The 15,677-nt window shown below is 42.7% G+C and overlaps 1 protein-coding gene and 1 non-coding gene across 2 annotated transcripts; one reads left to right on the top strand and one right to left on the bottom strand.

The window, feature by feature from the left end:
- Window positions 1-829: 829 nt before the first annotated feature.
- Window positions 830-9,443, bottom strand: shha (sonic hedgehog signaling molecule a). Its single transcript, XM_024393104.2, has 3 exons — window positions 8,766-9,443; window positions 4,450-4,711; window positions 830-2,470 (listed from the first exon to the last, which is right to left on the bottom strand). The coding sequence occupies exons 1-3, from the start codon at window positions 9,072-9,074 to the stop codon at window positions 1,776-1,778; spliced, it is 1,266 nt and encodes a 421-aa protein (XP_024248872.1). The 5' UTR covers window positions 9,075-9,443; the 3' UTR covers window positions 830-1,775.
- A 1,982-nt stretch (window positions 9,444-11,425) lies between these two features.
- trnat-ugu lies at window positions 11,426-11,501 on the top strand. Its single transcript has one exon. It is a non-coding gene; the product is annotated as a tRNA-Thr (tRNA).
- The last annotated feature ends 4,176 nt before the right edge of the window (window positions 11,502-15,677 follow it).

Below are 15,677 nucleotides of genomic sequence, written 5' to 3'. Positions count from 1 at the left end.
GTTCAATAGATTTAGGCCAACAAGTACCCTAGCGGGTAAGAGCGCTGGGCCAATAACCGAAAGGTTTATGGTACGAATCCCCGTGTCGATCAGGTGAAAACTGTCGATGTGCCCTTGAGGCACGCAAGGCACATCACTCTGGTAAATAGCATCTGCTGAATTACTCAAATGTAAATATAAGCTTAATCATTTGCCAACTTATCTTTCAGTTGTATGACCATAATGTGTGAAGTAGATACATACCGTACTCCATGCGTTGGTGGGCATGCATCCTCAAGGACTTGGAATACTGCGCCATTGTTTTAGCGCAACAGTCGCTGTTCCTTGAATGGACAGGCAATTGTGTATTAGGCATTTGTGTATTTATGTGGCAGTGAACTCTTCATTGAGCAAATATTTGATTTAACTACGTTTCCTGTAAATGGAATTGCTCACAGAGTCTCCAAGCAGGTTTAGGGCTAACAAACACGGTTCTGTCTCTAAGTTTTTCAGAAGTTATTTGCGAAAGGCTAACCTCGTTAAATTTGACGTAGGGTCTCTACATTTCACAAGCAGACATTAGGCAGTTCAAAGCAGAGCGGAATTCCTGCAATATTATCTCGATACGTTAAACTTCACATTTAATTTATTCATAGCTAAACACCAAACTTTGAGTAAAACACGCGCTTAACTCACATTTTAGACACATGCATTGGTGTCAAAGGGAGACTTGCGCCAAAGTTATGCAATTGAAGCAACAGTTCGAATTTTAATTTTGGTAGTCTATGTTCCCCTATGGACCCAGAATGTCAATTTCCAAGAGATATTAGAAAAAGACATGTAACAACTGCAGGTTTGAATATTTTCTTTATATCATTTTGTAATAAACATATAAATAATAAACTCTAGACATTTTTGACACATCGCCCTGTTATGAAAGTTAACTGGAACGCTATAAACTATCCAAACTGTGCATATGCCGCATGTAATTTCTATAAAACTATTTCCCTATTACAAAATATGAAAGGAAAAATACATTTTAGTAAATTTACAGGAGTTACTTATTCATTTATTCAACGAAACGTTTTTTTTTCTATAGGCTACTACTTATACTGTTACTGAATTGTCAGAATGTGCATTTCACATTTTCTCAAAGAAATAGAAAAAAGAAATACAACAAAAGCAGAGGAAATATACATGAGGCAGAATATCTGTCCCACTCTGACAACTTAAACGAAACGTTTCCAACATAATAGAATTCTTAATAAACAAAACAGTACAAGATTTCCAAGTCGTTTCCCAACTATTTAAATTAAAATATATTCTCGTATCTTACACTATTTCAAATAACGAAATGTGATTCGGTAACGATCTGTCAAAATCTAATTTACAATTCTGTGTATAAAAATATAATTTATGGACCCCCACGAAGTTTGTTTATCCCCAAAATATAACAGTCAGTTGCACATGATATGCACAGAACATTGCAACCTGTCAAGAAGTTTGCTGCTTTTTACATGGTCTTCTTTTTCTTTGCGGTTTACTTGAGATATACAAAAATAGATTTTGCACAACTAGCTGGTCACACAGTTTTAGAATCCATCCGTGTGATACCAGTTAGTTCACATGAGAATAAATTATTCAAATAAAACTTTTAAGGCTCCATTCATTCTTTGAAAGGGACACATGTAAAAGTCACTGAAATAAATATCCCAACTCCGCTGGGGCCTGTCTTTTTCATTCTACTATTGTTTATTGTTCTACATTAGTCTCATTTTGATTTTCCATATGAGGTTTCAACTTGAGTTTATTGACATCCCCAGTGGGTGAAGCGCGTGGCTATCCAAGAGCCACGTTCCTAATTGATATAGAATCTTGGAGTACCAGTGCACTCCGTCCTCGTGTAAGGTGGCGTTGGGCATGGAGTAGTCTTTCGGGGATAGCAACGAGGACAGCCAGTAGCTCATTCTGACAGGTGCAAACGCCAGGTGCGCTAGATTGTGGTCTTCAATTACCGCGTAACATGACGCAAGCACCTGATCTACCACGATGGTTCCTTGAACCGTCACAGGCGCAAATGACCCCTCGTGCTCCTCCGTGTAAATCCGTTCCACGGTGACCGACTTCAGTTGGTTATGCAAATCATCAAAGACGACCACCTTTTGTCCAGGTTTGACTTTGCTCGCAAATACTGCTGACATGCTGTGGAGATCATCCGTTGAGTTGTTGACCACAAAGAGCATATGTGCAGCAGTAAGGATGATTTTCTGGGCTGGTTCTTTAGTCTCTAGCACATAAAACACTCTTCTGGTTGCAGAGTCCTGGTCCACGAACATGATGAAGTCGCTATATGCGAGGTTCCCATCACTGTTGGCTGCCAGCACTTTGTCGCCAACTCTGAGGTCTTTCACTGCCTTCCTGCTTCCATCTTTGAGAGTTACCGAAGCGGTGCCTGGGAAACAGCCTCCTGATTTGGCAGCAACTGAGTTTTCTGTTGAAACAGAAGAGATTATATTAGTGATTGTGAATATATATCCATCAATTATTTGATTTACCCACGAGAGCAGGGCGAGCTGAGCTCAGCACTGTGGAATATGTATATAGCATGGGCCTGGCTATGAATGAACCACTGTCACATAAGCCTATTATCTCTATCCATACTTTATAAAGGATAGAGGACTGAAAATTGTGATTTTAGACGTATTTATCAATATCCTATATGTTACATTACTACCCCCCTGCTTCTTGTTGCATTAGATGAGAAAACCGAAAGCCCTGGGTCTGCTGACGTTAATTAAAAACCAATAAAGAACGGTCATTGTCATTCTAAATCAGCTTGTGGACCGAGCCATTCTTGGAAAAGAACACTTGCGCCTTTCCCAGCTTCTCTTCCCATATTTGCTCAGGTGCAGAAACCTCCATGTGACAATTCACACACATAGCCTAGTACTCTCAGAAAAAAAACATGAGCGCCGCAAAGACTATTTACCCAGTGGAGCCACTTTTCCAAGCCTCTCAAGATGCAGATTTGAATTTAAATGAGGGCCAAGACTCTAAATGCTTGCAGTCGACCAACATCAATGCCCCTTCTTTTTACCACCTCTCCCCCGCTTTGTTGTCAATCTTGATGGCAATAATTTGGGCCTTTGGAGAACTCTTTACATTCCGATCTCCAGGATCACACTGTCAGTAAGCACACACATCCACAGAATAGAACCGACCCCGCTCTGAATTTCTGGATCTAATCTTATTTTAAGATTCCGTGGCATGAAATAAGGTGACAATTGAAAACTAGATTTGCCCCAAACGAATTCAACATTCGTAAGTCTAAATCCCTTTGGTAAAAGTCACATGACCCCCAATGACACGGAATATATGATGTCAAAACGAGTGTGTTGAATTTTAAATAGGTGTTCCATTAAATTCAAAACGCAAAGGTGCTCTTCGGGAAGAATAGGGCTAAGTCGATTTCCATATGTTTTTTTTTGGGGGGGGGGAAACTCAAGAGATGACATTAACCCAAAAGATTTGCCTGAAGTACTTTGGTAAAATGTATATACATTTTGGATGGCCAACACGGATCCAAACAGAGGCCTAGAATTGATTGATTCGTTCGAAAAAAAATCACAAATCTACACATCTAAAGCTGTAATATATTTAGTTAACTCGAATAGTCTTCTCTTGACGTGCAATGATTTTGGAGTCAATAGCCTATCAGTTAGCTTACAGGGCACAAAATTAAAGTATTAGGTCATGGCATTTTATGAGTGTGGGAATAGATTTTGTGAAGTATAAGGTCGTGGTTCCATCTAAGAGACGGTGTGGGGCAATAAAAGATCATTAAAAAAAGGTCTGGTAGGGTCTGTGCATTAAACATGAACAGGAAATGACCCATACACAACACAACTACTATGAAGATGGAGTAGGCCTACTTATTTGAAATCTAAATAGCCCTATAAATCTAGAAGAAATATAACCGATAGGCCTCAAATGAAAGGACAAGAGATCACGGTATAACACGTGAATAGCAAGAGGACACAGAACTCTGAAGGTTGGAGGAAGCATCAAATAATATCCTAGAAACGTTTTTTTAAATATATATAAAATATTTTATTAGAAACGTTGTTTATTTCTATCCAATAATCTATGTTGATTAATTGTCTAGCTGGAGTGGCATATTGGTTAAAAAACAAACAGTTTTATAATCAATAACTTTATTCGTTCATCGGTGAGGAATAGGCCTTTATACAACGTCCATGCAACTTCCTTTGTGGGTTTTGATGTAGGCTAATGTCAGTAACTGGAATTTAGACAAGTTAAATGTGCGAGTTTAAATCGGATATAATAATGTTTTGATGGGGAGGGCAGGGGGGAGGGGGGCTATATTCCCTGTCATTACCACCTTTTCCATTCACATTCGTTTTTAATGTCGGTGATGGTGACGAACGGCTTCTTAACTTGACACCCTACCTGCTTTGACAGAACAGTGGATGTGGGCCTTGGACTCGTAGTAGACCCAGTCGAATCCAGCCTCCACTGCAAGTCTGGACAGCGTGCCGTATTTGCTCTTGTCTCTATCGGAGGTCGTGATATCCACTGCCCTTCCCTCGTAGTGTAGGGACTCTTCGAAATGGTGCCCATCCTCGTCCCAGCCCTCGGTGACGCGGAGCTTGACCCCTGGCCACTGATTCATGACAGAGATAGCCAGGGAATTCAGCTTGTCTTTACATCTCTGGGGAAAGGAAAATGGACCAGTTGTCTATTAAGATATATCAAATTCACGAATCATGCTCACTAGATGCTAATACCCTTTCATGTGTATCAGGCCTGGGTATTAAGCCTCATAACCTTAATTCGATGCCTGAAGGTATGGGCGATTTTGTAGATGCGTGGTTCGAGGCCAAAACCACCGTCCTATAGAGTTGCCATGTTCATATATTTCAAGGTCTTCAATGGTCTTTCCAAAGTACAAATCATTAAATAGTTAACATTTCATTATATCTGGTAAACCTGAATATCTCCAACATTCCACCACACTAAACGTCAACTGAGATTCAATCAAATACCGTCCATCGTGATGTTTGATGGAGTGACATAGCCTATGTGAGGGGATATACGTCTACTCACAATGTGAATGGTTTGTTTGAATTACCTAAGCTCGAATGTTCTGTGTGAAGAGCAGCGTCAGAAGGGCACATCTCAGATAGAGAAGCTTGTGATGAAAAATTGATAAGGCATTGCATTCGCTTCACTGGCCTAAAATATATAGATTTGGTCCTTGGACAGGTGCGACCGCTCAATGGCCTATGTGTACTCTCTTCCACGATGATATAAGATGTGATAGACTCAAATAAAACGAAATGCTGGAATGAATTACATATCTAAAACGCATTAGAATGGGAAAAATGTATCACTTAATGAAACCAAGAATCTTTAGTAGGCTAAAATGTGTGTTTTCTTGGAATAAATAATTGATATTGAGGATCATCTTCAGAAATAACTGAGTTATAAAATAGTTTCCTGTAATCGGAACGTTGCACTTCCTAACCTAACCTTGTGAGATGCTTGGCCATCTCCAAGACAACCCTTCTCAACACTTAACAAATAGGGCCTATGGAAAATATAACATCACAAAAAGCGTATTTTCACCGCAACCAGAGGGAAAGTTGAATTATTCTTGTCGCCACAGTTCTTGGGACGTGACAGGACTACTCAACCGGAGGTTGACAGACAGACACACACAGAGACACACACACACACACACACACAGAGAGACACACACACACACACACACACACACACACACACACACACACACACACACACACACACACACACACACACACACACACACACACACACACACACACACACACACACACACACACACACACACACACACACACACACACACACACACACACACACACACACACACACAGAGAGAGACACACACACAGACAGAGACACACACACACAGACAGAGACACACACACAGACAGAGACACACACACAGACAGAGACACACACACACACACACACACAGAGACACACACACACACACAGACACACACACACACAGAGACACACACAGACACACACACACACAGACAGAGACACACACGCACACACACACGCACACACACAATCCTTTTCCGTTTGTAGGCAACGATCCCCAAGACATGCTGGTCATAAGGTTAGTCTACCAGTGGTATCTCAATTAGCCTAACCGGTCTTTCTTGCGAGAGGTAAAAAAAAAAACACATTATACTCGCACTTGTAGCATGCAGTAGGTGAAAAAAAAACATTCTGAGTACGATAGCCGGACTCAAGAGCCGTGAAGACTAAACTATTTATTAATTCATTGGGTCGTGTGCCGCAAATCAAGCCAAATTATGTTCAGCCACCGTGAAGCCCAGCAGGATCCCTCAGCGGCGCTTTGTGCTCAGACTAAAGTTGTTCAACAAGCCTCGCCCGCAGCCTGCCTCTTAATCTTCCCACAAATGAAATGGTTAGAGGAAACACTTATTACCTGTCAGTGCAAACAACCCACTGCTCCATCTCAATATCGCCTCGTTTGCGTGGTAATATTCCGTTCACATTAAGCTGTGCTTGCTACAGACGACCATTGTGATGTTTTTATTTGCGACACTCTTCGGGGGCTGCGCGCTAAAAAAAATGTCTGTAAAGCGAGGACGTCATTAACTTTCCTCGAAACGAACTTGTCTTTGTAGTTGATGGGACTGCTTGGTTAACCCGCTCACTCAAAATGAGTTGGCGCAGCCCGGGGCATCACGCTTTTATAGTCATCACTTTAACTGGAGTTTTATTTACATTTAGGAAACCACAACAGACACACGTTTAATCTCAGTTGAAATGACAGTTTGATTAAACAACAGTGAGACTATTCCAGGAATCGATCGTCTATAATAGCCTATAACTTTCAGTGCGCCCTGTGCACCCACAGAGCGTCCGCGCGGTCCCCACGACAGCCCACTGGATTGACCTTTACGCACAACAACCATCCAACATAGAAGATGGCAAACATATTCTAGATGCTAACCATTAGCTCTTCATATTATTCAGATATTACGTTGGTTTATCTCTAACTCGTGCTGTTGTTGCAGGTGCGTCTATACATTAAGGCTACGAAGTGCGCCACTAAACAGCAAATAAATACTGGGCACGATATACTTAATACGTGTTTTGTCTGAACTTTGTTTATGCTTCCTCTTCCCATTGACCAAAGGTCATGCCTTCAAATGCTCCCGCCTATGTTAATGAGCCTCCTTTGCCTTGCCTGGTTGATGTAATGCAAACACGTCCTTTCTTTGAATTATAGTCTAGCACAAAACAGAAAGCAATGAGGTTATTTTGTCACTCACAATGAAATAATGTTTTTTTTAATGGTTTTGCGCATTTGTTTATGCGGTCATAACAGAATAAAACCCCCAATACATCCTCTACTCTATTCAGATCGATAAAGAAGGCAGGTAAATGGAGGTAAAAGCGCATGGTGTGTCCAAAAAGCAGAGTCCTCGGCACAATTCCCTGTTCAACCACAGCTTAAACGGGTAGTGGTCGATGGCTACAGACAGAATATAAGGTTGAATCTCACTCTAGCCTCCATTTAAAGTGTGATAACGTATATATTGAAGGAAGGGAAGGGAGCGTTTAAGAGAGATGTTGAGACTGCACGCAGGGTGAATATTTAATCAGAGCTCGTGCCCATGTCGCTGTAGACGGTCCAGGGAGTCCGGCTCGCGCACCTCATCACACTACTTCAGGCTCAGTCGCATTTTAAGGTGGCCGGACTGAAGTAATTCGGTTATTATTAAAATAGCAGCACAGCAAGTGCGGCATAAGCGTAATAAACACCCAATTTAGGCCAAACAGTAGCTGGAAATCAAGTAGCCTTATGGGCGCGAGACATGCTATCCAGACTGTGCATTTCTGACCCATATTTATATGGACAATGCACGCAAGCTAGCCACCCAGAATCTTATGAAGACATCACAGACTAGCATTCGGCTAATGGAAATCAGATTTACAGAAATTACAATGCTTATTTGCCACTTAGCCTTTGCAAAGCAAATGCATTACGCAAGGCGCAGTCGGTGCGCCTTGCTATATCATTGCACTAATTGGCCGCGTCCCACCCATTTATGAAGTGGTAACAGTGTTCAGAACATTCTCAAAGAAATGTCAGTCTTCATGCGCCGATAAACACTATACTGCGAAAGGGTGAATACCATTATGCAAGAATATATCTGAATGCGCCAACCATGCATAAACAACACCGCTGCTATAGTCATAGATGCCAGATCAGATGACTGAAATTAAGATTTAAGACAAGATGTAATCTAAATCTTAACTGTGCAATAGGTGAATATCCTATTGATATATAGTAAGCTAATGCATAACACAGCCTGTGCGCGTCTGTACAAGACAAGGCCTTGATACAAATATAGATATGAGGAGAGAGAACCACGTAAATATTTCAAATAAACTGCCACAATCATGAAGGCCGGGTGTTTTACCGAAATGCCACTAGGCCTATGTCATGTCTCTGGTTTGATTATGAAAGCCTTACCCATGCAGGACCTAATCAAAAGTGCAACGCTCTGAGATTGAAACGGAACCTTTTCACACATCTGCTTTAAAAAGCACAGACCTGAGACCTAAATATGTCCTTATTTGTGCTGCGCAATCTTCATCCTTATGTGAAAGGTTGTGTTAGACAGTGTGCTAGAAGATGCACGGCATTAAACATGTATTCGTTTTACCTGAGTCATGAGCCTGTCCGCACCGGTGTTCTCTTCATCCTTGAAGATAATGTCAGTATTGTAATTGGGAGTCAGTTCTTTAAATCGCTCGGAGTTCCGTGTGATCTTCCCTTCATATCTGCCACTGGCCCCCAGGGTCTTCTCCGCGACGTTTGGGATGAACTGCTTGTACGCAAGAGGTGTCAGCTTCTTCGGATGTTTTCTCCTCCCGTAGCCCCTGCCCGGTCCACAACCCATCCCAGAGGACACCAAGGACAAGGAGATCAACCCGACCAGAACGATTCTTGTCAACAGCAGCATTTCGTCCATAAAATCTAAATTACTCGGAGCCTCTCAGTATGTTGTCAACCGGCGGCGGTTTCTATGTCTCTCCTGCCTCTCGCTCCGCTGCTTCCACAATGTCCTTGTCTCCTCTTCTAGTTCGTCTGTAGGCTACCGGTGCCCCCCGATCACTACCGTGGCAGGTGCGGAAATGAGCGCCTCTTTAAAATAATAACGGAACACATCGAAGGAAAGACGTTGCTGCGTGGGTAAAAAGTGAGAAAATTAGCCACGGAATCTCTGCGTAGTCGAGCTACAGCCGCTTGTGCGAGCAGACCGCTTTTACTGCTATGTATTATAGCACCGATCTATGGCAGGGAGGGACCTGATTGGTTCGCCCAGACAAACCCTTCTGATGTTATCCCACAAAGAGTAAAACAATCTTTAAGATTTTTTTCCACCTGAATGGTGGGTTATAGGGGAGGGGCTGTACTCCATGGGAAAACATCAATTACACTTTTTTTTCTCTCTTCCTCTGTTCCTAAAACTAACCAATTGATGAAAACCCACCTAGTAGCCTATAGGCCTGTGTTGTTATGCTATTTGACTTAGTGTGGGTGATTCGAATGTTGTGTCTAGAATTATTAGATCAACTTTGGTACACGTTGACTCCCCACTTGCGGGAAATATCTTGAAAATCCGTGCGCGCGCACGGGTGCGCATGTCTCTGACTGACTGGGTGTTCCTCCCTGTGTAAGAGTGAGTCTATGTTAGAGTGTCTGGGTGGAAAGACTGCCACGAATAAGCCAGAAGTTGTCAAGAAGTTGTACAATTGGTTAACCAACCAATAAACCTTTTTAAAACAGCTATTACGAAATATAATTTAGGCTAAACTAATGTATGCACACATGTCCAACTATGCCGTTTGACTCGGGCACGAAACCCCTCATTTCAGTTGAAGCATTTTAGACCCCTTTTCAGTCAGAACAGAAAGTAGCAGGACACATTGCGTTTCAGTCTGCTATTGCATAGAAAGAGAACATCCTATGCTAAGTGAAAAACCTTGCGTTTATTTTCTTGCATAAAAATAAATAAAACATATCAATGCGCATGACACTGGCATAGGCCGTGGAGCACACATATGCTATGTGGATGCATGTCACGTTTTAGAGCCACCATCCAAATTCTCTTCAGATAAAGCGTTGCATGGAAGCAGGCTTTTTTTAAATGGACAAAACTGGCAAATTAGGTCTAACTCAAATTCCAATTTTATGTTAATGATACATGCGTAATGCGCGCTGTACATGAGCCTATCCAAAATTCGCCAAATGATAATTATTGAAACGACACTGCAATACCATGTGCAAACACCAATTATAAGAGTAGCCAACACTTTTTTGTTACTTTGTGTAACACCTTTTAATACAAATGTTGAATTACATTTTCTTTATTGTTACAATAGGCCTAAAAGTATGTTGTGTGGAAGCTGTTGTATGTTGTATGTTCAGATGTTCAGCCTTGGAACTAAGGGAATACCTTAGCACTAAACATTTAAAAACACATTTTTTACTTTTAAAAAACTTTTAATATTCAGTCTCTTTCCAAACTAATAATATCCAGGCCTATTATGGAATATAATTATGTTTAGGCCTATCTTAATAAATTCACCCCAAATGCGCATCATCCCCAAAATATGGATAAAACCAGATCAGCACAAAAAGGTGTCCTGGTTTGAATGGTGTTTTTGGGGGAAGAGACTTGGGGTGTTCTGAGGTTGTTATCCCAGGCCTCTCCTTCCTCCACATCCTGGGCCACTGGTTATTGGAAATGGCTTGTCAAGTGTACACAAACACGCTGCTGTCTGTTTGGGCCAGGGATCAGACCACAAAGCTTGTCCCCCAAAGTCCACTTCATTGACAGATTAAGCCATGGTAACCACTGTTTTCACTGGTCCATAGCAGCAGACGAGGTATGTGCGTTAATTGTCTTACTTTCTCTTGTCTTCACACGTTTGCAGGACCGCTCTCAAAGATGGTGTCTGTTTGTCTTGGGAAGACATATTAACGCTCTGCCTGTGCTCCTCGATGGTCAGGCCTTTGTTAGCAGGCCACATTGCAGATAACGATTTGTTTTTGCTTCTGGTGATGACCAAAACTCAATGTATGCATAGAATGTTCATCAGTATCGAATTGATGCTGCATGGCAGATCATAGCTGAGCTTCACAAAGAGATTGTGACCTGTTAAGATTGCTCTCATCAATATTTCCTGGGTTTATCGAAGTAAACTCCTTGTCTAGGACTTGTCAATGAGTGAACCACTCTGGTCTGACACAATATGAAACATTGGCAGAGGCCTTGAAGATATTGCCACAGTGAATGACCATTGTAGAAGCGATAGTGGTCCTGTGTGGCTCAGTTGGTAGAGCATGGCGCTTGTAATGCCAGGGTTGTGGGTTTGATTCCCACGGGGGACCAGTTTGAAAATGTATGCAGTTGCTACTGTAAGTTGCTCTGGAACAGCACATATTGTAAATTGTAGTATTTCTCTGCTCTGATACTGTATATGCATATTACTACATAAAGTATCACAGAAAAAATCTGTGGCTCGGTTGACTAAAAGTCTAATGGGAGGAGCTTTGTACGTAATCACAAAACCCTTTGTTCAGTAAGGAGGTGCTGATTTGGGTCAAGCAAACAATGGATTACTTAGTATTTGGAGATGATTCTTAAAAATGGCTACAAGTAAAAAATAACGTATTCTGGGTGAATTATTGGTTAACATTGATATTCCATATCATAGTGATCATGCAGAAATGTGAATAGTTATGATTAACCTATCTTTGTATGTGGCATGAGAGCGGGGGAGATCCTTCCTCCACAGGAGAGACAGGTTAGGTCTGACTTAAACCTGCCCTGGCTGACCTCCAGCACTGCCAACCCTGTGTCTGTGGCTTAGGGCAGGTGATGTTTGGGCAGGTGATGCTACATCTCACTTAATGTGCACAGGAACACAATGAAGCCCTTGCCAAAAGATGACCAGTTAAGCTAGCAGAGCGTCAGGCCAAACCGAGAGTCCCCCTCTGTTCAGAGTACAAGAAAAATAACTTGATTATCTACGTATAGCTGTGCACACACCCTTGAAATGCCTCTATGTTCTTTGTTTCCAGAGTGACAGGAGAATCTCAGTTGTCTCGGCAGTAGGCACATTTCAGCAGCCGTCAACATGGAAGTCCTGAGTAAACACAGGGAGGACTAGCCTACAGCTGCAGGAGACGTTCCAGAACCAAGGGCAGTGTTAAAGCTGAGGTCACAGGCAGTGAACAGGAGTTCAGGTATCACTACTCTGAGATGTAGACCCAGACAGACATGCCAGTGATGCCACCCAGGTGCCTCAAAATCACAGGGACTGCCACGCGGTGTGGTGGGGACTGGTGAGGCAGGTGGAGCCCTCACCCTCAGACTCCACCAACCCACCACCACATCCGCCCTGGTGGCTGATGCCACAATGTCTTGTACCAACGAACCAACTGGGTACATTACCTCAATCACACGAGGAGAAGAGAAAAAGGCCTCCCTGTAAATTGGTAACTAAATGTGTGAAATGTAAAAATGGTAAGCAATGTAAATAATGCAGACTGGAAGCCATGAATAATGCAACCTGTACAGACGACTAGGAGGCTGTGCTGCTGCCTGGGCTCCGAGGGAACCAACCAGTCCACTGGAAGCACAGCTGACAATAAGAACACAGCCCAGCCAAGCATCTCTTCTCCAGCATTGACACAGCCATAGCCTCCGGGGTGAAGTTTCCCCTAGGTACAGATCTAGGATCAGCTTCCCCTCCCCAATCCTTACCTATTTAGTGGGGGATATGCAAAACTGACCCAAGATCAGCATTTATGGGCAACTTCACCCTACTCTGAGGCCCTGAACAGAGGGTGGGGCGACAGGTAGCCTAGTGGTTAGAGTGTTGGACTAGTAACCGAAAGGTTGCTTGATCAAATCCCCGAGCTGACAAGGTAAAAATCTGTTGTTCTGCCCCTGAACAAGGCAGTTAACCCACTGTTCCTAGGCTGTCATTGAAAATAAGAATTTGTTCTTAACTGACTTCCCTAGTTAAATAAAATGGTGGGGGAGGGGACGTGCGATATCTGGATGATCTGAACACTGGGAGCAGAATCTCAACAGCATAATGTTTATACAGTGGTAGAGACTAGTCCATTTAGAGAAAGCACTCATAAATAGTAGAACATAGTCACCAGGGACAGCAGAGCAGTAGGAGAGAGCCATGCTAACTGCTACCAGGAGTGACACAGCAACAATAAGAGTTGTTTGATGAAATCATTAAAGGGGGATTGAGGGCATTATGAATTGCGTAGTGCCGCTGAGCCTGTTGCATGTGATGGATAATCCACGGTGAGATGGATGACTCATCATTTCCCTCCATGGCCATCTCCATACATCTCCCTTCCAGGTGACTATGGGTATGTCCTATGTAGCAACCTATTCTCTACATAGTGCATTACTTTTGACCAGATCCCTGGTCAAAAATATTGCACTATATAGGGAATGGAGTGCCATTTGGGATGCAGGCTACACCACCTTCGCAACCCTTTTTTTCTGCCATGTGATTGGGGCCATATTCCATAGGCCTTGATTGAAAACACCCATCCACCTCAGCCATACCGAAATAAAGCACTCATTGGTTGTTTGAGCATGTTCCCCTCACCAGTTTGAGCCGGCATGGAGGTTCTCGATTTGCCTCTGATCTGAAAAAGCTAAACAGGTGGCTAATTTTGCACAACACAGTGTTAACCAAGCATGTGGCGAGGTAGAATGAAAGGGGCTGAACAGAGCTTTTGCTGGTCTAAGTCCTTCCATGACTGTTCTAAGTCCTCCTTCTGTCTGAGGTTTTGATGGATTAACGCTGCAGAGTGATCACGCACACACACACACACACACACCCTGTGCCAGCTAGTTCTCTTTTTTGGTTCGGTAAAAGGAGGTTCCTTTATTCGACCCAATAGAAAACCATCACCAAGGACAAGGTTGATCGTTTCAAATGGCAGGTGTCCCGATTCAGGGCTTGAGGGCTTTTATCCTGGCCCGAACCTTTGACAATCTGCAATAGGTGAAACTGGCACACTTACGCCGGTTATCCCACAACCTTTCCCCAGGTGGAACAATCTTCCTATCTTTGAATCACTTTAAGACGGTACAATCCCGCTTTTTAGAGGACATTGGTCGTGATTTGTATTGAAAAGATTGATATGTCCTGAAGGCATTTCATTTGGAGTTACAACGGAGATTGCGCAACAACAGTACCTGGGATTGTAGCTCTCGGTGTGTCACAGAGTCTGTAAAGATGTTTTATTTGCTCCCTGCAGCCGCTCCCAATACTTAAACATTAAGCGCCAAGGCTAGACAGGCAAAACCACTTTGAACTACGGAGTAGGGTGAACCCAACGCGCAGGGGAGGGGTGGTTGGGGCATGGTTAGAACATCCAGGCCTTAACTGGGATAATGCTTGATTAGGAGAGAGTCTCATGCCACTTCTGTTGACATATCACATTCCGTGTGTAACATCGGTCCTATTTCCTTCCCTGGTAGTCACACAAATGCCAAATTATAGATTGTTTGAGAGGATGGGCTAAATAGATCCTGTGTTTCTGTGATACGAGTGGTTTGTCACCCATATGGGTTTAAATGTACTGAAATCATACCTAGAAACAAAGGGCAACAACACAGTGACTCATGTGCATGAAATCAAGGCCCTCTTCTGTTGTGAAACTATAATGGCCATTTCAGCAACAGACAACAAACAAATGATAATTGCGTTGGCGTGACAAATCTGGATATGCAAGGTCAATGTTTATGGTGGGAAAACTCTGCTTCTGCATGATCTGATCAATCTGCGTTTTTTTTTTTTTTTTTTTTTTTTAGAAACCTGAGGACACAGATACTATCTGTGTAATGAACCCGAGTCCTTCAAGTGTGTGCCATTTCACCCCAGGCCTATCAAATAGAGTCTATAAATTAACCCAAGAGCCTTGCAAACGCCAATGTAGCTTAATTATGCCACAGGAACAGGCTACTGCGCTTCCTCATGCCAACCACACTAACCACGCCAGTATCTGCTAGTTATTATGGTATCTGCTCTTTCCCATCTAAGTGAATGATTTCTGTCCTTGGAGCAACAATGCATCAGATTCTCACTTCGTTGGTTCTTTGTCAGAAGTAAGCTTGGAGGAAATGTTGTCCTGGATTGATTCCAAAGTACTGCTCATGCTCTCTGAAGATACAGTCGGTGCCTATTTCCTAATTGATTATGATATTAACCAAAGGTAAAGTAACCATTAACTTCATGAGTCACAGGCTGCATATTTGTAACGTCTGCTTAGACATCATAAAACAAACGAGTCAAAAGTAGACAACTACCTCATACCATTGCAACGGACACAGGCACAGTTCAGTCTACCTAACCAGCTAGCGACTTTGATGATCATTTCTCTTCATGGACATCACACCAGGAGTGAGAGTCGTCTACAGAGTTCACAATCGACCTCCAAAACGTCAAAACCGTCAAACTGACTTACTCCTGGGAAGAACTGTGAGTTCTCTGAGTGTGCGTGTGGTTTGTGAGCGTGTGCGCTT

Source organism: Oncorhynchus tshawytscha, linkage group LG29 (assembly GCF_018296145.1).
Source record: "Oncorhynchus tshawytscha isolate Ot180627B linkage group LG29, Otsh_v2.0, whole genome shotgun sequence".
NCBI lineage: Eukaryota > Metazoa > Chordata > Actinopteri > Salmoniformes > Salmonidae > Oncorhynchus > Oncorhynchus tshawytscha.
This window is presented reverse-complemented; position numbering and strand designations above follow the sequence as displayed.

Coding starts and splice junctions, on each gene's coding strand:
- shha (XM_024393104.2), bottom strand. CDS start 9,074: ATGGACGAAATGCTGCTGTTGACAAGAATCGTTCTGGTCGGGTTGATC. Junction 4,712..8,765: donor CGGACAGGCTCATGACTCAG/GTAAAACGAATA, acceptor TCCTTTCCCCAG/AGATGTAAAGACAAGCTGAA. Junction 2,471..4,449: donor CCACTGTTCTGTCAAAGCAG/GTAGGGTGTCAA, acceptor CTGTTTCAACAG/AAAACTCAGTTGCTGCCAAA.